This window comes from Podarcis tiliguerta (assembly GCF_965153285.1).
Source record: "Podarcis tiliguerta genome assembly, chromosome: 3".
Classification (NCBI taxonomy): domain Eukaryota; kingdom Metazoa; phylum Chordata; class Lepidosauria; order Squamata; family Lacertidae; genus Podarcis; species Podarcis tiliguerta.
This window is the reverse complement of record NC_139536.1, coordinates 103,948,038-103,971,195: the sequence shown is the minus strand read 5'-3', so window position 1 is coordinate 103,971,195 and position 23,158 is coordinate 103,948,038. Positions and strand designations below refer to the sequence as shown.

The 23,158-nt window shown below is 42.5% G+C and overlaps 1 protein-coding gene across 3 annotated transcripts in view; it reads left to right on the top strand.

Annotated features, from left to right (window-relative positions):
• Positions 1-14,211, top strand: part of SPTLC3 (serine palmitoyltransferase long chain base subunit 3) — a 61,734-nt gene extending 47,523 nt beyond the window's left edge. For all 3 annotated transcript variants that reach the window (XM_083431970.1, XM_083431972.1, XM_083431971.1), the window contains exons 10-12: positions 8,283-8,418; positions 9,373-9,502; positions 12,243-14,211. In XM_083431970.1, the coding sequence (XP_083288096.1) occupies positions 8,283-8,418; positions 9,373-9,502; positions 12,243-12,356 (380 nt within the window). In that variant the 3' untranslated portion in view covers positions 12,357-14,211. The remainder of the gene's footprint in view (positions 1-8,282; positions 8,419-9,372; positions 9,503-12,242) is intronic.
• The last annotated feature ends 8,947 nt before the right edge of the window (positions 14,212-23,158 follow it).

Genomic DNA, 23,158 nt, shown 5'->3' with positions numbered 1-23,158 from the left:
CACCGACCTTCTGATTAGCAAGCCCTAGGCTCTGTGGTTTAACCCACAGCGCCACCTGCGTCCCACTTCTGGTGTTAGTCCATTGCAAATTATTCTGTTTTAGTGTGCTAAAACAAAACCTGGATGCAGCAGGCTATTTCAAAGCCTCTGGCTGGTAAAGATTTAACGTCTTAGTGTACTGAATTCTGCAATATCTAGTAGGTTCAGAAATGAGGTGGAAAGTGGGCTTCTTCCATCAGTGTCAATGGAATGATTTATTGGACTTTGTCTTCCTTCAGTTTACAGAAAGAGAAGACTTTTAGACAGGGAATGATGAGCTGTGTGGATTTGCTTCCAGATTTTATGTAAAGTTCATAAGCTGTTGTGAATGGAACTGAGGGAAGAGCCAAACTCACTTAGGTTGCTTTTTACCCTAAGATCAAATACAAATAATCATTCATTAAAGCTTCAAAATAATCAGTTAGCTTACGGGGGGCGGGGGGCAATTCCCAACCCCGTGTAGCTGGTTCACTAACATTTGGGCTCTAGCTTCCATGGTTAAACTAGCCAAAATGATCCAAGTCAGAGAGGGGAAATAGTGTTATTACCATTTTTCTAAAAATACGACTTTTTATCATGTATTGGTGTAACAAGCCAAAGAAAAGAGAAATCCATATTTGGATTTGTTGGGAATATTGTGAGATTTTGATTTATGAATTTGGCAAATTTCCTGCAATATTAGATATTTACCTAGCTAAATGTACTAGTTTTTTAAAATTTCTATTGAATCATTTTTCCATCTATCTTTCTTTGTACATTGTTTTAAATATAAAAAATGTGTGAACCAAAATTGTCCACTAGCCTCACCTACGATAGAAAGATTGAAAAAGGATTTAATTTCTGTTTGCTATTAAGGCTCAGTTTGTAATTTTGTGTCGGGGCAAGATAATGTTTCTTCTTTGAAGAAAAAAAGTTCTGTCTGAATAGAGATCTTGTGTCAGTATAGGCCTAGTTTTCATTGTGGAGAAAAACGGTATATATGTGCTGCACTACTTCAGATTGCAGGGGTTGGGGGGGTCCTCTATTGGGGTAGGGGGGTTCTCTGTACATAGAAAACAAGAATATTCAGGAGTAAGAAGCCTAGGCAAAACTCGTCCTCCCTGACCAGCTAGTCTTTTGTGCGTGCTTTATTTTTTAATATTGAGGACCTTTCCATCATGTGTGCACATACAGGCGCACACACAACAACAGCAACAACAGTCGGAAGGGATAATGCCCGAGCACAGATTTCACCACCTGAGTGAGAATTGTGTCCCACAAAAATGCTTAAGATTCTTAGTGAAAATCTGTGCCAACAATGAGGAAATCCCCATTGCAAATCTACCTGTGCTGATCTACAAAGCATGGGTGCTGTAAAGCTTATTCAGAACCACCCAGAGTGCTATATTGCTAAGTCTATATTACAATATTCAGAAATATTCAAATAAAAATTAAGTGCAATTCTGGGGCAGTAATTGTAGGTCCCTGGGATCATTGTTCCCCTCTGTGCCCCTCTCCAGGCTATCATTATACTTGCCATTGCTTAGGTCAGTAGTAAGCGGCGTTTCATGCTGGTCACATGACCCGGAAACTGTACGCCAGCTCCCTCGGCCAGTAAAGTGAGATGAGCGCCGCAACCCCAGAGTAGTTCGCGACTGGACCTAACGGTCAGGGGTCCCTTTACCTTTACCTTAAACATTGAATTTAGCACCATCTAGCCTCTGTGTAAGAGGGACACGGTTGGCGCTATGGGTTAAACCACAGAGCCTAGGACTTGCTGATCAGAAGGTCGGTGGTTCAAATCCCCACGATGGGGTGAGTTCCCGTTGCTCGGTCCCTGCTCCTGCCAACCTAGCAGTTTGAAAGCACATCAAAGTGCAAGTAGATAAATAGGTACCGCTCCGGCGGGAAGGTAAACGGCGTTTCCATGCGCTGCTCTGGTTTGCCAAAAGCGGCTTAGTCATGCTGGCCACATGACCCAGAAGCTGTACGCCAGCTCCCTCAGCCAATAAAGTGAGCGCCGCAACCCCAGAGTCGGCCATGACTGGACCTAATGGTCAGGGGTCCCTTTACCTTTACCTTTACTAGCCTCTGTGTAAGGCTCTTACTGCGGCTGGATTATTGTGTTTAGTAATGGGAATCTTTCATTTTAACAGTCATCCACTCCACCACCATGCTGCTTTTTTTTTTGCACATCTATTTAGGCTTTTCAACAACAGCAAAAAGTATGAGAATGAGTTGAAAGGTCAAAAGATCTGTAGTGGATGAAAGTTGCCAAAGCGTCTACCCTGATCTGGAGTGCTGACTTAAATTACATGTGCTACAAATTCCTTAGAAAGCTATCTCCTCCTAGTGGTGCAGCAGTAAAACTGCTAGCACCTTTGCAAAGCCAAGCAGTCTCTGGTATTATTTCAGGTTGGATGGGAGCCTGTTTGTTGAGATTCCTACATTGCAGAGGGTTGGTCTAGATTGACCCTCAGGGTCCCTTCTGACTCTACAACTCTGTTACTCTGTAGCTAAGAAATTAAAACAAGACATCCTGCTTAACTACTGAAAGTCACACTTTCACAATTTGGTTTAGACAAAACAGTCTTAACCATTTTTGTCCTTTAGAAAGTTACCTTGATTTGATGGTTGAGGAGCCGCATCAATCTGCGAGTCTGTAATTGTGTTCAAGCACTGAGGTTTCCCCAAAGTACCTATCACCATAATATCTGTCCTTGTGTGTTAAAATAGCTTGGCAGAACATGTACACAAGGGTTGGGGAGGCAGTCATGCTAGTGTGTGGTCTCCGACCACAAAACACATCATCAGAAATGACAGGAAAGTGCTGAGGCTTGGTAAAGAACAGCTTACACCCTTTCTGTCATCCACTCGAAGTAGGTTTGATACAGCCCAAGACATGCAGATGTGGGTAATGGGACATTTTTATATCTTAAAAGTCAGAATGCAACCCATGACTAAACTCTGGAACATAGGAAGTAAGCTAGCACATGGGACAAAATGATGGGCTGGTTGTGAGTTCTGTTCATGTACACAAATCAGCTTTTGAGGTTTTCCCATTACAGTGGTACCTCGGATTACATACGCTTGAGGTTACATACACTTCAGGTTACAGACTCTGCTAACCCAGAAATAGTGCTTCAGGTTAAGAACTTTGCTTCAGGATGAGAACAGAAATCATGCTCCGGCGGCGCGGTGGCAACAGGAGGCCCCATTGGCTAAAGTGGTGCTTCAGGTTAAGAACTTTGCTTCAGGTTAAGTACGGACCTCCGGAACGAATTAAGTACTTAACCCGAGGTACCACTGTACAGCCAGGAAAAGGGATCTGTGCTTGAACTAACAATTTTTCTTTTCTTGGATCCTGGTAGAAAACTGGGGGTATTTATATTTTTTACAGAAAAAAACCTTTTTTTTTAATCTGTGCATTAAAAATGGATAGTCCCTAGTTTAATATTAATCATGCTAAACAATGCATTAAGCCTCTAAAAATTTCCTGCAAGCTATTCAAGCCCCCCCCCTCCCCCATTTTCTTCCGAGTTCTTTTAAAATCTGTTGTGCCAAAAATATTTCTGGAAGTACCCCCAGACTATTGTTTTTATTAGCAACTGGAAAGCTTTGTAGTAAGATGCTTTTTTGTGTTTTTGATACTCTGGCACAGCTGTTTTTGTTTTAGTGCCACTGGAGAGATGGTTAAGCTATTTGTCGTCCTTCTAACCCAACGGATTTGTCAAATGGAAACTGAATGGCAAACCCAAAGAATAACAGCCAGAATGCCTGTGTGAGCAGATCTGTGTATAAAAGATACTTACAGACTGTACTAGGCTTTTTGTTCCCTTCCCATTCATTCAGCAGGGCACAGGTCATCTCCAAAGCATCTTTTTCTATAAGAAAATTTCTTACTTGGGAAGTCCATGAGCTCCAAATTACCCTTTATTATGAAGGACAGTCACTGTTCTGGTACTGCCTCCTGGTAAATCACCACTCCTAGTTTTGTTCAATTTTTTTCCTCTGAAGAATCCCTTGTTAAAATTTTGTTAAGGTAGATTTCTGTCACTTTTCAGGGTTTAGCTCCCACCCCAAGGCGTCTGGAACTTAAACACCAAGAGCCCCACACAATACCTTGCATGCCACTTCGCATTTTTCAGTCTAGTATAGTGCATTTTGAACTGTTGCTAACAAGTTGTGTGTGTTTTAGGATTGTTGTTGTTTGTCAAGAATAGCAAATTTTTGGCTTTCAAATTCAGTGGAAGACCACTGACTTCTGAGAGTGAAGGGCGGATGGTGATCATCATCAACAACAACAATAATAATACTGCAGGATACATGGGTCTAGTGTGTAACTGTGATGGCTAAGGGGGATGGCTTGGACAGGGTTCCTTGGTAGAAAAACTGAGCTGTTAGAAGCCAACCCTGTTTTCATCTGTAAATTGTGGAGATCTGTTCCAAGTGCCATATTTTTTGCTCTATAAGACGCACTAGACCATAAGACGCACCTAGTTTTTGGAAGAGGAAAACAAGGGAGTGAAATTCTGAATCCCAGAAGCCAGGACAGCAAGCGGGATCGCTGCACAGCGATCTTGCTTGCTGTCCTGGCTTATGGGATAGCCGCGCGCAGCTTCTCCTGGGCAAGGGGAGCCTTCATCCCCCTGCCCCGGAGCGGCTGTGAGTAGCTAAGGCTCCCCCAAGAGCTGCACTCCCTTTAAAGAGCGCGCGGAATGTGTGTGCGGCTCTTGGGGGCTTTTCCCCGAGGAAGAAGAAGGGTAGCCCTTCTCCCTCCTTGGGGAAAAACCCCAAAGAGCCCCACGCACGCTCCACGTGGCTCTTTAAAGGGAGCGCTGAGCAGAGCCTCCCGCCTGCATTCTCTCCATAAGACGCACACACATTTCCCCTTACTTTTTAGGAGGGGGGAAATGCGTCTTATAGAGCGAAAAATACAGTATATTAGGCTCCTTCATGTGCTATCTTAGGAAGACCCGTACTTTTCTCTTCATATTTTGGGGGACAGGAGGACAGAGGTCCAGAGCCATTCACCACCCTCTTTCCTCTCATATAGGTTCTTTTTACAATCAAGCTGCATATAAGTTTTATGAAATTAAATAAATAAATATGTATCTATAAATATGTGTGTTGATAGCTTTGACTTCCCACTCGTATTTGTCGGAGAGCATACCATCAAACATAGCTCATTTTTTATAAAAAAAAATAAAAAAAGAAATGAGATGGTGATAGAGAAGGAAGCAGCTTTGCTGTCTCTCTTTTTAAAAGAAAGATATGACTAGATAAGTATGCTAAAGGTGCCTTAGTTCTCAGACGCTGAAGAAAGTAATGGTTAGATGTATTTTTTAAAGTCTAGAGTGTCACAAATGAGGTGCTTATGTAACTGCTGGTCTTTCATGATGTCACAGATAAGTTCCTGTAATTTCCACGCAATCACATTTCTCAGGACAATCACACTAATCACCAAGGGGCTACCTGAGGAAAGCATTGTATTTTATTTCCGTGAAAGAAATAGGACAGCCAGCTCCTGGAAATCCTTCCAATAATTTTTCAAAATCCTTTGCCAGCTATGTCAGGTATAACAGAGCATACCCAATAAATTCACCTGCGTGGTTCTTTCAAAACTGATGGTATGGAAAGTTCCTAAACAGCTGGTCAGAAAAAGAAATCCTGCAAGGAGACCAAGGTTAGCCCAAAACAGGTTGCCGCCTGAAGCAAAGGACAACATGGTGCCTGCCCACTTTCCCACCTGCTGTGTTGCATCTCCCAAAGCTCCCTGGATTGACAGTTGATTCTTATTTTAACACTGGCACTAGGAAACTTGAGGGCAACGTACGATATTCGCTTAAGGAATACTGGACGTACTGTGCAAACTGCTCTGTTTGCCCGCACCTTCCAACATCTGCCTTCTGAGGTGGCTGCCTCACTCTGCCTAATGGTATGGCCATCTCTGAAGGAGACAGTCTTCTGAGATCCAGCGGGGGCAATCTGTGAGAGCAGGCTTCAGCATGAGGATCCTCTCTTCATATTTTGAGTGGGGTTTCATGTTTTGAGTGGGGCGTTAAACAGTCTTCTGTCCCACCATATCGCTTCATCAGCTACATGGCACAAGAGGTTCTTCTTAACAGCTGTGTGTGTGGATATATCTGTTTGAGATATATTGTCAACATAACATAAAGGATAGAAATAAGCACCAAGAGTTAAATCTATTTGCAGTCCTGTAAGTTCCAACTGTGTGCCAACATAGCGTTCTTTGGGACTCCAAAGAACTGAAATGCCTCATTTCTCAAACCAAATGGGATGAAGGGAAGAATCTCAGGATTATGGTAATTACTGATTTATTTTTTTTGAATATAGGGAAATGCAAAATAGTTCGGCTTGAAGTGGTGCCTAAGAGAAGTGCTAATTACAAAGAACTCCAGAGACATTGTAAAATAATAATAATTCTCGGCGGGGTGGAGCAGGATGTGCCGTAGATAGAATTTCTGGAAAGAGTGAAATGCTGTAATGACAATTGTGATGGTGGCCTCCTTAAAAAAGAAATATGGTGGAGCAGTTAGGCTGTTAAAAAGATCAGAGACGCCACAAGATCTGCTACATTGTGATGTACAAAGATTTGCAAACATGTGCTTTGTGTCTGTCTCTTACCAACTAACATTAGAAGTAATCCAGCGAATACTCCCTTGGCTATTGGGAGATTAAAGAGATAGCAAGGTTATTGCATCATCAGTAAAGACAAGATGTAACAGTCTTGAGTCGGTGAAATATAGAAATGACTTTGGGCCAACCAGTTTAAATTTTGTTTTGTTCTGTCCGCTCTAAGTTTGCTCTAGATTCTGAACTGTGTTTTTAACTTTTAGTTAAAAAGTGGTTAACTTGTAGTGCTGCAGAAGATGCGGGACTCCAATTCCCATTAGCTCCAACCAAAATGAACTATGGTCAAGGATGATGGAAGTTGGAGTCCAACAACATCTGGAAGGTCAAATGCTCTGGAGACTGCAAAGTACTGTGTATTGAAGTGGGTGAAATGTATCTCCACTTTGCCTTCAAACTCCTCTCTAGCACTCCAAAGAATAGTATTATAATGAGCCCATGGCTATTATCACCTGATTTATTGTTGTTTGTGATCCAGATACAAACCCATTATCTTGACTTAGGAGGAATTTTTGGCAGGTGGAGTGAGGACTTGTGTGTCCTTGCACCAGAAAACAGTCCTGGATGTCGTTCTCTTTAAACCTATATTGAATGGAGTCCGGGTGGGTTTGCATGTGAGAACAACATTGTACTGTATAACTGTGTTTGTTTATTATACTAAGCAGGGGAGAACAAATGTATTGTAGTTAATCATGGTGTCTTATTGTTCCTCCCAGACACTTGAATCATAATACCTCCGCTATGCCTTGTTAATGTAACTGAGAAGCTGTGAGTGTTTTGCTTAGAAAGCAAAGAGGGGAGTACAGTGTGTATGGGTCAAACTAAGCATCATCCACATAGCCTCCCTGTTCAGATATTCGGGGGGTGGGCATCTGTTTTTAAACAGTATTAAAAAAATTGGGAGGGGGGAGGGTACTGAACGTCCTTGCCCCTCTCTTCCCCGCCCCAGTTGTTGCTCCAAGCACTTTTATTCCCTTCTGACTCCAAAACCAGAAGTAGAGAATGAAGAAGAGTGCCTTGAGCAATGGACTAGTGGGAGGTAATGCCTGAGATGTGTGGGTTGGGGGAATGCTTAGTGGTGCTCCTTTTACCACTGGTGTAAGAACCTCCTCCACGTGAATGCATGTCTCATTTGGCCCTGTGGCATATCTTCATAATGCTATTATGTACAGTGGTACCTTGGTAGTCAAACGGCTTGGCTCCTGAACAAATCAGCTCTCGAACGCCGCAAACCCAGAAGTGAGTGTTCCGGTTTGCGAACATTTTTCAGAAGCCGAACGTCAAACATGGCTTCCGATTGAGTGCAGGAAGCTCCTGCAGCCAATCAGAAGCCACGCCTTGGTTTTTGAACCGTTCCAGGAGTCGAATGGACTCCCAGAACAGATTAAATTCAAGAACCAAGGTACCACTGTATCAGAAATAATCAGCTGGGGACACATTAAGGTTTGAATGTATGTTTGAGGATGTATCGGCTTCTGAAGCCATCTCAGTTAGCTGTTTTACGTGCTGATCAGTCTCTGCAACATTAAAGCTCTAGATCTTTGTTTTGGTCCTGAGGCAGCAGTTGTGTGATGTTCCTGCCTTCACTGCTTTTCTGGTTCTTATTCCAGGACTTCAGAGAGTCCGCACGCTAGCAGAGAATACAAGGTACTTCAGACGAAGATTGCATCAACTAGGTTTCATTATTTATGGCAATGAAGATTCTCCTGTTGTCCCTTTGCTCCTTTACATACCAGGCAAAATTGGGTAAGTTAAGCTCCTCTGCCCCAGGCAGCTATGCAGAGTTTTCAGAAATTTGCTGGTAAACTCGAAAGATTTTATTTCAGAAATGTCTTTTTTTATATTTCTACATTGGGGGACATATTTTGACTTGACTTCTATGGCAGCTTCCTTCTATGGCAGCTTCCCTTCTAGTGCTGTCTACTCTGACTGACAATTGTTCTCCGGGCTTATAGGGAAAAGTATGGCCATAAGTACTTAAGAGTGTGAAACTGGTGGATGCTTCCACTCTATGGTGTAATAGTCTTAAAAATTGTGCCTGTAAATTTTTTTTAGATTTTAGATTTTTTTTAGATTTTTTAAAAAAAAATCATTTCTGGTCTTAATTGAATTTTAGAGGCTCTTGGGTTTAAGCAGCCCCCTCCTCTCAATTTTATCAGACATGTATAAAAGACAAGCAGTGCCGTCCTTTATACAAGGAAGTCCTGTTTTATCAGTAGGCCTTATTCCCAATCATTGATGTGGGTTTTCGGGGGGGGGGGGGGAATCCCATGCAAATTAGAGTAATCTGTATTGGAAAATTTTCTCAAGCCCTAAAGTGATCCAATTTAGCATGTTTCATTTTTCTTGTATATAATCAACAAAGAAAAAAATGAAACTGCCAATCTTACCTAATTCTGCATTTGCAATTCACATCCATTCATTGTTACTAATGAACTGATTAAGTAGAAAGTTTTCCATGGAAAAATGAAGCACTGGAACAGTTTTGTTGTTTTTTTGGGGGGGGGATTCTCCCCCCACCCTGGCCAAAATCACTGCTACCAACTTAATTAAGGTAGGATTCAGCGAAAGTCCTGTCAGCAGAAGCACTGAATATGAGCTTCCACTTCTGCGATGGGGTCTTGTGTTTACTTCTTTTCTATTTAAACATTGTGCAGTGTGTCAGCAATAATTTCAGTTTTGCCTCATTTTCTTACCCAGGGCTTTTGCAAGACGCATGCTAGCCAGAAATATCGGGGTGGTTGTGGTCGGCTTTCCAGCTACTCCGATCACAGAATCCAGAGCTCGGTTTTGTGTGTCAGCTGCTCATACACGGGAGATGTTAGATGCGGTAAGCACAGCAAGCTTGCTTGCAATATCGACTTGACATTGAATGGGAAGGTTCTAGAAGAAGCCTCACACTGTCTCTTCTATTATTATTATTATTATTATTATTATTATTATTAACTCTTTGCCTTCCTTGATTGCCCTCACATTATTGCAGAAGGTTTGATTTTGAAAATAAGTAAATACAGTGGATGCTCAGGTTGCGAACATGATCCGTGCGGGATGCACGTTCGCAACCCGCAGCGGCGCATCTGGGTTTCGATTCAGTGCTTCTGCACATGCGCAAAGCGCGATTTAGCGCTTCTGCGCATGCGCGATCGCCGAAACCCAGAAGTAACCCGTTCCTGTACTTCCGGGTTTTGGCACTCCACAACCCAAAAAAACGCAACCTGAAGCGTCTGTAACCCAAGGTATGACTGTACTTATGTCTACATGAGAAACATGTTGGCAAATTAATATATTTTACTGGGCCAACTTAGAAGTATGCAAACTTTTGAGTTTCATAGAACTCTTCACTGAACAAAGTGGAAAAGCAGCAAAATGTTGGTTGCAATCATATTTTCGGGTTGAGGGCTACGTTGGCACAAGATGATCACTAACTAAATCTAGACTTTTGATTCTGAAATCAAACAAGGGAATTGACCCGGATGGTAAGACAGCAGTATGCCAAGTTATATCCCCCATGCTGTTGCAAACCTGGGTGAGAAATTGCATCTGTGTTTTGCTTTAATTTTGTATAACTTTGATCTTGTGACAGTGTTAGGGTCCTAACACTGCAACCCATGTTCTGTGCAAAATAGAATGATGGGCTTCAAATACTTGGTTGAACTCTCCTATTCGGCCATGCCTTTTGAATACTGCTTGCTTCTCAAAGCACCACTCCCTTGTGGTATTTGGTGGACTTGAGAAATAATGGGGAGTTATAGTTTCCTAGGGACGCGGGTGGCGCTGTGGGTTAAAGCCTCAGTGCCTAGGGCTTGCCGATCGAAAGGTCAGCGGTTCGAATCCCCGCGGTGGGGTGCGCTCCCGCTGTTCGGTCCCAGCGCCTGCCAACCTAGCAGTTCGAAAGCACCCCTGGGTGCAAGTAGATAAATAGGGATCGCTTACTAGCGGGAAGGTAAACGGCGTTTCCGTGTGCGGCTCTGGCTCGCCAGAGCAGCGATGTCACGCTGGCCACGTGACCCGGAAGTGTCTTCGGACAGCGCTGGCCCTTGGCCTCTTTGAGTGAGATGGGCGCACAACCCTAGAGTCTGTCAAGACTGGCCCGTACGGGCAGGGGTACCTTTACCTTATTATAGTTTAATTTAATTTCTGGACAAATTAACACAGCAGTGGGAAAGAGTTACAATACCTGCTCAAGGAAAAGGCCATGTGGTGTTAAGACAGGAGAGTGAAGCTTGCTGATTGCAGCTGTATTTTGATAACCTAATATCTGCAGCATCCATAAAGGAAAGTTTGCTGGTAACTAGTTTTTTCCTATATGGTGTTATGGTTTGACACAAAACAAACAGGAAGGAAGGAAGGAAGGAAGGGGCTGTAATACCACACAAACCAATATGTTGAATGTCCTGATTTGGTTATGTTTCAACCTATTCTTGAAATGGAAAGACATCCCATTACCTTAATCCCAATGACTTTTGTAAGACGTGAAAGCATAATAATATATAATAATAATATTCTGTATAATAATAATAATATATAATAACCAAAAATCTAGAATAGTGCAAATAAACAAGTGCCATACACTACAAGACCACATAAGAAATGCACTAAGAATTTTACTGTTGCTGGAGACATTTCAGGCTTGTTTCCTCTGGTAAAAAAACAACAACCCATAGTTATTTGATAACAAAAGCCATCTGGTTCTTATGCAGATGCTATTTCAATTTAAAATTAATAGCAATATCATCTCACCTTCACACTTACACTCGGCTAATACTAAATACTGTTTGTGGAGGAGAAATGCGTGCTCTTTGAGACACTTTTTAAAATAGGCACTTGAGCTTCTTGCAGGCATGAAAAATTGTTCCTTTTGTCAAAGGAAGGTGTAGTGGGTAGTGGCAAGACCTGGCCTAGAACTGGATGCAAATTGGTGGTGGTAACATCTTTAAATATGTTCAGGCAATTGCCATTGCACAAATGCACGTCAAGCAGGGGAATGATAAAAAAAAAGTTAGGATGAAACCCATTGTAAAACTGGAGTCTAAAATGGAAGAATATACTGAAGTATATGCAGACCAGAAATAAAATAGACAGGACCACACCAGAATAGAGAGTGGTTTGCAGTCTAACAGTCATGATGACAAACTAGAGAAGCAATGGAAGCAGGAAAGGAAAATGAAATTTGGAGTTCAGATGACTTCATGTTTTAAAATGACCAGGGAGAGGAAATTTGTCTTCAGTTGGGAGGTGCAAAAGAGCAGATGGTCTTCAACTATAAAAGAGCCTGCCTCCTTCTGACAAGCATTTGGTGGAAATGTATACACTGGATTAACTATTTGGACAAAACATCAGAAACAGAAACAATACAAGATGCAGAGTCTGTGACTTTTACATTCATAATAGTGTTATGAATATGGAATAACACTGGATTCCACCTGGATTCACCAGTGGTCTTAATTCCTTTTTTTTTTTTTTTTTTTTTTAATGTGAAAACATACATTTGTGTGACTCTTTGTTCTTGATGCTAAGCAGAAGTGAGCGGCGTTTTATATCTTTCTGATATCGTACAATTGTATTTACAGGTCCTGGATGCTCTAGATGAACTGGGAGATTTTTTGCAGCTGAAATATTCCCAGCGCTCCAAGTCATCTCGTCCTGAACTATATGATGAAACATGCTTTGAACTTGAAGATTAAGCTTCCCTCCCATGGAGAAACCATTACGATGTTACAAGAGGGGGGGAGGGAACCTAAACAATAGGAATGTGTTTCTTCTTTTCTAAGGACAGTTTTTGCTTCACAGCTAATTGAACCAAGAAAAGCACTGTGTGTGTTTCACCGGATTGGAATCTGTGTGCAAGAGACTGAAATATGGTTGCTACAGAGCCCTACCAAGAAATACGAGTATTATTATTATTATTATTAATATTATTATTATTTGATGCAAAAGACTTTGTCCCATTAAGTCGATTGCAACTGTGCAGCCTTTGTTTTGAGCCTTTTTATGAGCAGGCTTTTCATAGTTCTTAATTATGATTACAATAAACTTTTCAAAAGAGTGAATTGGAATGTAGTATGTTGGTTGAAGGAAAAAATTCACTTGTTAAACTGGCTTTCACTTGCAGAACGGCATACTTCCATTTCAACTTATGTGAATTTTGGCAAAGGAAATTACAGGCAGACGTTTCTTTGATTAACAGGTGTCTTAGTAGGAGACAGTGGTCATTCAGTGCCTTACTTAACATTAACTATTACTGCCAAAAGTTTTTTGGGGAGGGGAAAGCTACAACTTCTGTTTGCCAGTTGGTTTTTTTGGCAAAAAAAATAAGTTTTAAGGTTTTTCATCAAACGTGGCAAGAAAGGGTAAGCCACAAAAATGTCTGTTTTTATTCTTACATTGTTGATGCATTGAATACTTAAAATTAATGGTAGAAATTCTTTTCTTTTTTTTACTTGTTTGGTCAGAAAGCAGGTTTATAGGCTTTTCATGCACAATTTTCATAACTAACATTTCTGTTACTCTTGCATACTTTCACATGCATACCTTCCCTTGTGGTGCACAAAATATAACTGACATTCAGAAGCCTATTTTCTGTTCTTGAAGTGCCTTGCAGGCTTGATAAGCATACTTGGGAGTAAAGAACACTTTGGTTGTGTGTTTCACAGAATAAGGAACTTGCTGTTTCAGACTCCTGAAACCTCTTTATAGTGCTGTTTCTATGAGGTATAACACAGTTGGAGATAAGTTGGTCAACATTCTTGGTTTTGCTGTGAGAGTTACAGATCTGTGTTTTTTATTACATGTTTACAGTTTTTAACTGGTGTTAGAACATGACCAATGATCTGGAAAGGATAATAGGAGAATAGGTGGATATAGTCCCACTTGCATTGCACCAAATGAATGAAGCCAGAACTAATGGGAAGATATCATCCACTTCCAACTGGGCTGCATGTGAAATGAAGTTCTCCAGTCTCAGCAGTTAAGGAAGGTCTTTGTAGTTTTATGTAGTTTTTTTATATAAAAATAAAATAACTGGTTGAAAGTTGTTTCTGTAGCTTTGAGGGAGCTGCAAACCATTCTGGACTATCTGATGGCACTGTAAACACATCCGATCAAGAGATGGTTAGCTTTCTGTTGCACAGATGTACTTTGCTTTCATGTTCTTGAAAGCTGTGGTATCCACTTAACCCACAGCTGCAAAATTAGATTTAAGAACAGAACAATTAAATTGTGGAATAGCAATTACAGTATATGACTCCCCTGCTTGTTAAAGCAGCTTTGAGGATGAAGCAAGGCTGATTAGTTATGAGGTCCCTTTTTGTTGTTCAAGTTAATAAAATTCAATGCTGCTATAATGTTAAAAACGGACCGCAACGCATTCCACAATATCAAATGTCTGCTTCAGAAGTATATTGTGGAGGGGAGTGATTTGTACAGTGTTGTATGATTGTTCACTTTGGCAGATGAACTTGAGAAACACTATAGGGGCCATGTTTGTGCATTATACTAAAACTACTGTATAAAGATTAAAGGATGTTTTTGTTTTTATAATTTTTGAAGTGGACTCCTTTCTTGTTCAGGTAACTTTAATTTCCATTTACAGATTTGCATGGAGGGGCATTTGTCCATTGAAGAATGATGGTGGGTTATAGAGGAAGCATCTTAAGCCATGATCCACAATTCACAGGATCCACAGAACATCCTGGTTTCAGTGGTCATTTTAGGGGGGGGGGGAGAGATATGGCTTCATACCCCCGGGGGGGCGCTGCCAAATTGATGCTCTGGCGAAAGGGCTTTCTCTAAAGATGCTGCTAGTTCTGCTCTTGCAAATAAAGTAATTCCTTGCATCTCCATCTCCTCCCCTTCATCATTCCCTTAACAGATGCATTGTTTAGGTAGTATGGTATGGAATGGTACCATATCCTGTGTGCTTCCTCTGCTGCAGAGCTGGATACCTGTTAGTAGCAGAGCACTGGATCCAGGTCCCACATTGGTCTGTTCATTGGAATAGAAACATAAGAGTCTTTGGAACTGAAGCTACCATTCCGCATCATAGATCCCCTGCTGGCGGCTAATAACATCCATATAGAATAATAGTCTCAATGGTATCTTCCAAATTGTATCCAGTCCAAACCATCCCTGCCCACAGGCAAAGTATTCCTCTTTATTCCTCCCATACATCTCCCATGCACAGTTTTGGTTAGTTTTGTAATCGGGGGGGGGGGGGGGGGCCGGGATCCTGTATGGTAGGTTAATATTTTCCTATAGTGCATAATCAGCAAAAAGAGACTAGAAGGCCTTACCCTTTAAAGTACTTTGGAGTTTATGACATAGGAATGATTTGACCTTTGCACTTCATATGTTACTGATTGTCATTGTACCTATACAGAAATGTAAGCCATATGTAAGGACTGGGCTTAGAGCAGAGTAGGTCTCAATAATACTGTGGTGTTAGTTTGTGCCATTAGCCAGTGAGTTGAAAGTTTTGCCTTCTTTTGGTAAGGCAATGTCTGTAAAAGGGCTGTGAACAACTATATTTACTTTATTTAAGAAGTGAATATTTTCTCTTCCTAAATTCTTGTTGCAGTTCTCATTTCCAGCATACTATCACCCTCAGAGTGGGGTGGAGAGTAAGAGGCTTGAGGAAGGGGATGTAGAGCCTGGGGAGGAACAAATTACATAAAATGGAACAGCAGTAAACAATGACTGATTTTATATTGTTAAAATGGCATGCCTTTAAAAAAACCAAAACACTTTGGGAGCCATTGAACCTTGATGGAAGCAGGGCCGGCCCACTCATGAGGCAACCGCCTCAGGCGGCAGAATCCACGGGGGCAGCAAATCCCTCTGTAGAACTTGTTGTTGTTTAGTCGTGTCCGACTCTTCGTGACCCCATGGACCAGAATACGCCAGGCACTCCTGTCTTCCACTGCCTCCCACACTTTGGTCAAACTCATGCTGGTAGCTTCAAGAACACTATCCAACCATCTCGTTCTATGTCGTCCCCATCTCCTTGTGCCCTCCATCTTTCCCAACATCAGGATCTTTTCCAGGGAGTCTTCTCATGAGGTGGCCAAAGTATTGGAGCCTTAGCTTCAGGATCTGTCCTTCCAGTGAGCACTCAGGGCTGTTTTCCTTAAGAATGGATATGTTTGATCTTCTTGCAGTCCATGGGACTCTCAAGAGTCTCCTCCAGCACCATAATTCAAAAGCATCAATTCTTTGGCGATCAGCCTTCTTTATGGTCCAGTTCTCACTTCCATACATCACTACTTGGGAAAACCATAGCTTTAACTATACGGACCTTTGTTGACAAGGTGATGTCTCTGCTTTTTAAGATGCTGTCTAGGTTTGTCATTGCTTTCCTCCCAAGAAGCAGGCGTCTTTTAATTTCGTGACTGCTGTCACCATCTGCAGTGATCATGGAGCCCAAGAAATAAAATCTCTTACTGCCTCCATTTCTTCCCCTTTGCCAGGAGGTTGAACTTCAGACCATATTTTGCACTCTCCTCTTTCACCCTCATTAAAAGGTTCTTTAATTCCTCCTCACTTTCTCCCATCAAGGTTGTGTCATCTGCATATCTGAGGTTGTTGATATTTCTTCCGGCAATCTTAATTCCGGCTAGGGGTTCATCCAGCCCAGCCTTTCACATGATGAATTCTGCATATAAGTTAAATAAGCAGGGAGACAATATACAGCCTTGTCGTACTCCTTTCCCAATTTTGAACCAATCAGTTGTTCCATATCCAGTTCTAACTGTAGCTTCTTGTCCCACATAGAGATTTCTCAGGAGACAGATGAGGTGATCAGGCACTCCCATTTCTTTAAGAACTTGCCATAGTTTGCTGTGGTCGACACAGTCAAAGGCTTTTGCATAGTCAATGAAGCAGAAGTAGATGTCTTTCTGGAACTCTCTACCTTTCTCCATAATCCAGCGCATGTTTGCAATTTGGTCTCTGGTTCCTCTGCCCCTTTGAAATCCAGCTTGCACTTCTGGGAGTTCTCGGTCCACATACTGCTTAAGCCTGCCTTGTAGAATTTTAAGCATAGCCTTGCTAGCATGTGAAATGAGTGCAATTGTGCGGTAGTTGGAGCATTTTTTGGCACTGCCCTTCTTTGGGATTGGGATGTAGGCTAATCTTCTCCAATCCTCTGGCCACTGCTGAGTTTTCCAAACTTGCTGGCATATTGAGTGTAGCACCTTAACAGCAGAACTTAATTCCCCCTTATTCCTGATGTAGAAAGCAGCCCTCACTTTTTAATTTTACATTTATTACAAACATCTTGATTTTCCTGCAGTCTTGCAATAGTTTCCAATTGATCCAGGGTGTGTGTGTGTGTGTTAGTTAATATTATTTAGCAGGCAGCATCTGGACCTTATATTTGCCAGGCTGTGTGGCAGAAAGTATTCTAATGGGCTTCTTTAAGAGCAGAAGCAGTCAGAACTCCTGCGCAAGGCGGCAGCAGCAGCAGCAAAGCAAAGCAAATAATCTATTCCAAAACCATTCCAACCCACCCAAACTTCCCTGTTTCCCAGGTTTTGCCAATAATATATATCCTCTTACTTAACAAGGACCTGTTCATCTGCAGATTCCAGAACAAGTCTATTATTATACATATGCAGTTTTTTGACAGCACAATCGTGGTGGTCACTTAGACCATAAATACTGTGCAAAGTGTAGTTGAGAGATGGCAAGGGGCGGGGAGCCCTCTCTTTGATATTAAAAGTATAAGTGTTATAAATGTCTTGGTACCTGATGCCAGCTGGATTGTGAGAGTTCCCCCCCACACACACACACACACATAAAGGACTTTTTTTGCAAAGCAATTTCTCTCTTAAAGATTCCGTGCCTAACCAACCCACTACTTAAAATGTAATATTTTTCTTAGTTGGAATGGAAGTATATATCCACAATTCACTAGTACGTTTAGATCCCCTACTTAATCAGATGCTCTAGAACGAGTGATGTGTGCTGATTTGTTGGTGCCATCTATTGACTTTAAGAAATAATAATGATGATGATAATAATAATAGTAATAGTAATAGTAATAATTTATTTACACCACACCCATCTGGCTGAGTTTCCCCAGCCACTCTGGGCAGCTCCCAATCACGTATTAAAAACAATACAGCGTTAAATGTTAAAAACTTCCCTGAACAGGGCTGCCATCAGATGTTTTTTAAAGATAGGATAGCTACTTATTTCCTTCACATCTGAAGGGAGGGTGTTCCACAGGGTGGGCGCCACTACCGAGAAGGCCCTCTGTCTGGCTCCCTGTAACCTTACTTCTCGCAATGAGGGAACCGCCAGAAAGCCCTCGGCGCTGGATCTCTGTGTCTGGGCTGAACAATGGAGGTGGAGACGCTCCTTCAGGTATACAGGACCGAGGCTGTTTAGGGCTTTAAACCAACACTTTGAATTGTGCTCGGAAACGTACTGGGAGCCAATGCAGATCTCTCAGAACCGGTGTTATGTGGTCCCGGTGGCCACTCCCAGTCACCATCTAGCTGCAGCATTCTGGATTATTTGCAGTTTCCGGGTCACCTTCAAAAGTCACCCCATGTAGAGCGCGTTGCAGTAGTCCAAGCGGGAGATAACTAGAGCATGCACCACTCTGGTGAGACAGTCCGCGGGCAGGTAGGGTCTTAGCCTGCGTACCAGGTGGAGCTAGATAAATAGGTACCGCTCCAGCAGTAAGGTAAACGGCGTTTCTGTGCGCTGTTCTGGTTTCGCCAGAAGCGGCTTACTCATGCTGGCCACAAGAGCTGGAAAAACTGTCTGCAGACAAACATCGGCTCCCTCGGCCAGTAAAGCGAAATGAGCGCCGCAACCCCAGAGTCGTTCACGACTGAACTTAACTGTCAGGGCTTCTTTACCTTTTTACATTCACGAAAGCATTTTACATTGGTTAATCACTCCAATTAAAAGAGCCACAAATGCTAAGTAAAACACACACACCCTTCCTAAATGGCTAAAACTGTTCTTGAAGCACAATGGTTTAAAAAGTAAGAAGGTAGTTTATGGTGGGATGCACACTTTGGGATGCAGAAACTTGTTTTAAAATAATTGCAATGCTTCAGTTACCTGGCTCAACTTACAAATTTAAGTCCAGTTGCTTTCTGGATGGTTTATGATGAATGTTACATAGATCTCAAATAGCATTTATTCCCTAAGATTTCTTTACAGATTTTTGCAGAAGGATTGGCCAGGCCTTTTGCAAGTGTTAAGATGCTAAATACCTTCTGATTTCTGTCCAGTTACATCAATTCATACCAGCTGGGAATGAAACTGTCCTACTGTATTCAGGTGGTAGATAACAGTTTTAAGACAATTGCAGGCTAAGCTGCATGACCCAGAAATGCTTACTAGGAAAAAGGCTTATAGAAGTCACAAATGAAGACTGCTTATGCAATGCACTTTTTGTAACAAACAAATGAAAAAGCAATAAAATAGTATTGTAATCAGTCTTAAATAACGCCAGATAGAAATGCAGTTTGGTAGAACTGTGGCTTGTTAGTTTTGGGCCTTTACATCTTAAGTTCTCCCATGATCTCCCAGTTTGATCGTAAAAGAATCCCGCCCTCTTCTTGGCTGCCCTATGTTTTAAAGAGGGATTGCATTATGTATTTGCCCTACCAAGATGTTTGTGAGCAGTGCGGGTGACAGGAAACGCTGCTTTGCAAGCGGTGGTCAGCCGGGGGCTGGATTTGGGCAAAAATGGCCAGCACTCTCAGGAATAGGAGCCTCCAGCCTGCCTGTAATCAGCATTCTGGTGACCTTGGAAAGCCATTTCCAAAACCTGCGGGACACTTACGGTTGGCCTGTTCATTTTCGCCCAAGTGACAATGCACTGTGTGTGTGTGCACTCCATGTGTGACCTTTAAATGTGCTTGTGGGGCAGAGCTGTGTGTTAAAGGCTTGTAAAGAGTTCAGAACCCAGGAACTGACAACGACAAGAATTCAGGTTGAAATAGTAAAGCATTTATTTATTTGTTACAGCAGGCTGGAAGAGATATTCAACTAATTAATGAAAGTGCAGCATTATAAACATAAACTCACAGGTGTATTTAATCTAATTCCCTGTGACATTCACAACCTCAAAGCCTAAAAGTAAGTTCTTAAAAGGAGAAAGAGATCACTGTGCTGACAAAATGAAAGTACAGTGGTACCTCAGGTTACATATGCTTCAGGTTACAGACTCCGCTAACCCAGAAATAGTGCTTCAGGTTAAGAACTTTGCTTCAGGATGAGAACAGAAATCATGCTCCGGCGGCTCAGCAGCAGCAGGAGGCCCCATTAGCTAAAGTGGTGCTTCAGGTTAAGAACAGTTTCAAGTTAAGTACGGACCTCCGGAATGAAGTAAGTACTTAACCTGAGGTACCACTGTAAAAAGTAGGAGCATTCAGTACCCCAAGGGGCTCCTGCATATCTCTCTCTCTCTCTCTCTCTCTCTCTCTAAGTCTAAAACATGGGTAGGCAAACTAAGGCACGGGGGCCAGATCCGGTCCTATCGCCTTCTAAATCCAGCCCGCAGACAGTCCGGGAATCAGTGTGTTTTTACATGAGTAGAACGTGTGCTTTTATTTAAGATGCATCTCTGGGTCATTTGTGGGGCATAGGAATTGGTTCATTTCCTCCCCCCTCCCCCAAAAATAGTCCAGCCCCCCACATGGTCTGAGGGACAGTGGACCGGCCCCCTGCTGAAAAAGTTTGCTGACCCCTGCTCTAAGACTAGAAACATTATGCATTGGGATTTCAGCTTTTTGGACTCACAAGCTCTACAAGACGATTGCTGTGAGTTAGGATTGCATCAAGCAACAGAATTGCTAACCTAAAAATATCTTGGTCTGTTGCAGTGCGCTGAGATGCTCTTGAAATGTGAAGAGGCGGAGGGGAGTATATGAAGGGCCAACACATACCCCTTTTCTAGGGTTTTGGTACCCAGAAGGGAGGGGCAAAGCTTAAACCGGGAGGGTTAAGGAGAAGTTTTCTCCAACTTTCTAAAAATGAGGTAGAGTCTTCACTAGAAGTTAAAGATTGACTTTACTTATTACTTATTACAATCATGTCTCGGCAAGGTGTTTCTTTGTTAATTCCTGGTTTATCAGGAAGTTTCAGGGTAAACAAGTATTTTCCTGTTTGATCAGGTATGTCAGAACCTACATCATAGTGAGTCCTGTATTTGGTGAGAGACGTAAACCCCATTTCAAGAGATTACGAACTTGCCTTTGGAAAGGTCTGAACCCAGTAATCCTTTGTGTCTGCCAATCACTGTCACTTCCAGTTTTATTGCAACAAAGCTGAGTAAGGAGCCTGACGATCTGGTCTTAAGCTCATGTCAGAAGGTAAAGGTAAAAGGTGAAGGAAAAGGAAAAGGTACTTTCCCAGCATTCCTCACTGCTTTCCCCAACTATCCTGACCAATATTAGCTCAAAGTTCAGTCTGCCACAGGGAGCTCCTGGCAACAGGGCATTCATGGTGGTCGCATCCCAACAGCAGAGTAGTCTCCCTAGAAAAACTCATCAGGCATCTACTTTAATGTCATTTCCGTTCCAGCTCAGTGTTATTATCGGGGGGGTTTTAATTTCCCCAGCTTGTTATATTGAACTATTTTTTATTTCTACTGAGGATTCTATTGCGGCATTGTGTGTGTATCTCATCACCTTTTTCCAAGCTGCTTTTGGAAAACAGTTGACATTTTAATTTGCATTTACTGTCATCATGCCTCTTTTGTAAGCTGCCCTTGGAACTTGTTGGAAGGGCAGAGCATAAATTCCTAAAATAAGAAAGACATACGATAGGTGAAAATGAGCACACGTGGCTGGAGGCTGTGGGGAAAATATATGGAATTAGAGAGAGAAGGTTTGAATTCTAGAACCTTCCTAAGATGGAGAGGCACATACTGAGACTCTTTTGAAGGGATGTATATAAATCAAATAAATAAATACATTTAGGATTAGAATCTCCCTTCAGACCTTTTTGCTGAAAGAGCAAACTTCAGGAATGAAGGGTGCTGGTGATATGCAAGATTATGGGGTCAGGACTGACAGATGTAGCCCCTGTTTATGTCCTCACATGTTCAGCCGAAGTTGCATAATGGATACAAACAGTGGAAAGAACCGTGTTCTTCAAAAGGGGGCAGGGGAGAAAACCTACAAAAACTTGGATGTGTTATTAGTCAGTGCTATGATGTCCACATCTTGGCTTCAGACACTGACAAGCATGCCCAGAAATTTCCACCAGTGGAAAAAAGCCAAATCAGGAAGGAAGTATGGCCAAGCGACTTTTGGTTGCGAAAATAAGAAACTGCTGTTTGACTTGAGTGGATTTACTAGGAAAACTGGTCCAACCAGAATGAACCTTCTTCCAGGGGTGTTGCTGTGGGTCCTTTAAAAGACTTTGGGCACATGCAAATTTGCAAGTGTGTAGACACAGATTTAGACTGATTTTCAGAGAGAAAGACACTCTATAAGCAACATTCAGTTTTTGAAAGGGTTTTTAAAGGAGGCCAAGCATTGCAAAACACATTGCCCCTACTTTCTCCTAATCCACTTCCCATTCTGAAGATCTTGGATAGTCTTCCCTTCTGGCTCCCTACAAATTAATATTTTCATTGACACCAGATGTCTGGGGGGCCACAATGGAGACTTAGGGACCAGTGACTTCTACCATGTGAGTAATGGGAAGAACAGACTGGAGGAACGAGGGTAACTCCAGTCCAAAAAGAACGTCTGTGTCAAACTGTTGGGCTGTTGCCCAATCTTAAAGGTAAAGGTAAAGGGACCCCTGACCATTAGGTCCAGTCGTGACCGACTCTGGGATTGTGGCCCTCCTCTCGCTTTATTGGCCAAGGGAGCTGGCGTTTGTCCGCAGACAGCTGTGGTCATGTGGCCAGCATGACTAAGCCGCTTCTGGCGAACCAGAGCAGCACACGGAAACACCGTTTACCTTCCCGCTGGAGCGGTACCTATTTATCTACTTGCACTTTGTGCTTTCGAACTGCTAGGTTGGCAGGAGCTGGGACTGAACAACAGGAGCTCACCCTGTTGCGGGGATTCGAACCGCCGACCTTCTGATCAGCAAGTCCTAGGCTCTGTGGTTTAACCCACAGCACCACCCGTGTCCTCGTTGCCCAATCTTACATAAAGGAATAATAAGAGAAATGGTGCTTTTGAACATGTCCAGAGTGCATTTCCCCGCAGCCCGGCAATCCAAGCCAGTCCTTGTTTCCGTACCTCTGCATATGGATATGTCCTTTGCTGGGATGTGATGGGGGAGATGAAGGAATGCTCCCTTTCCACATATTTTCGCAAGGCTGTCCTCACGACACGGTCCCTTTCACACAAGCAGATGACAACAGCCAAGCTCGTTTGGCCTCTTAATTAGTTTTGCACACACCCGCGACTGCTCTGCCAGCGGAGCCCTTTCTTGTTGGAAGCCCTTTATGGGACTGTCTGTCGCCCAAAGCGCTTCTCCCCCAGCTGCAGTTCTTGTG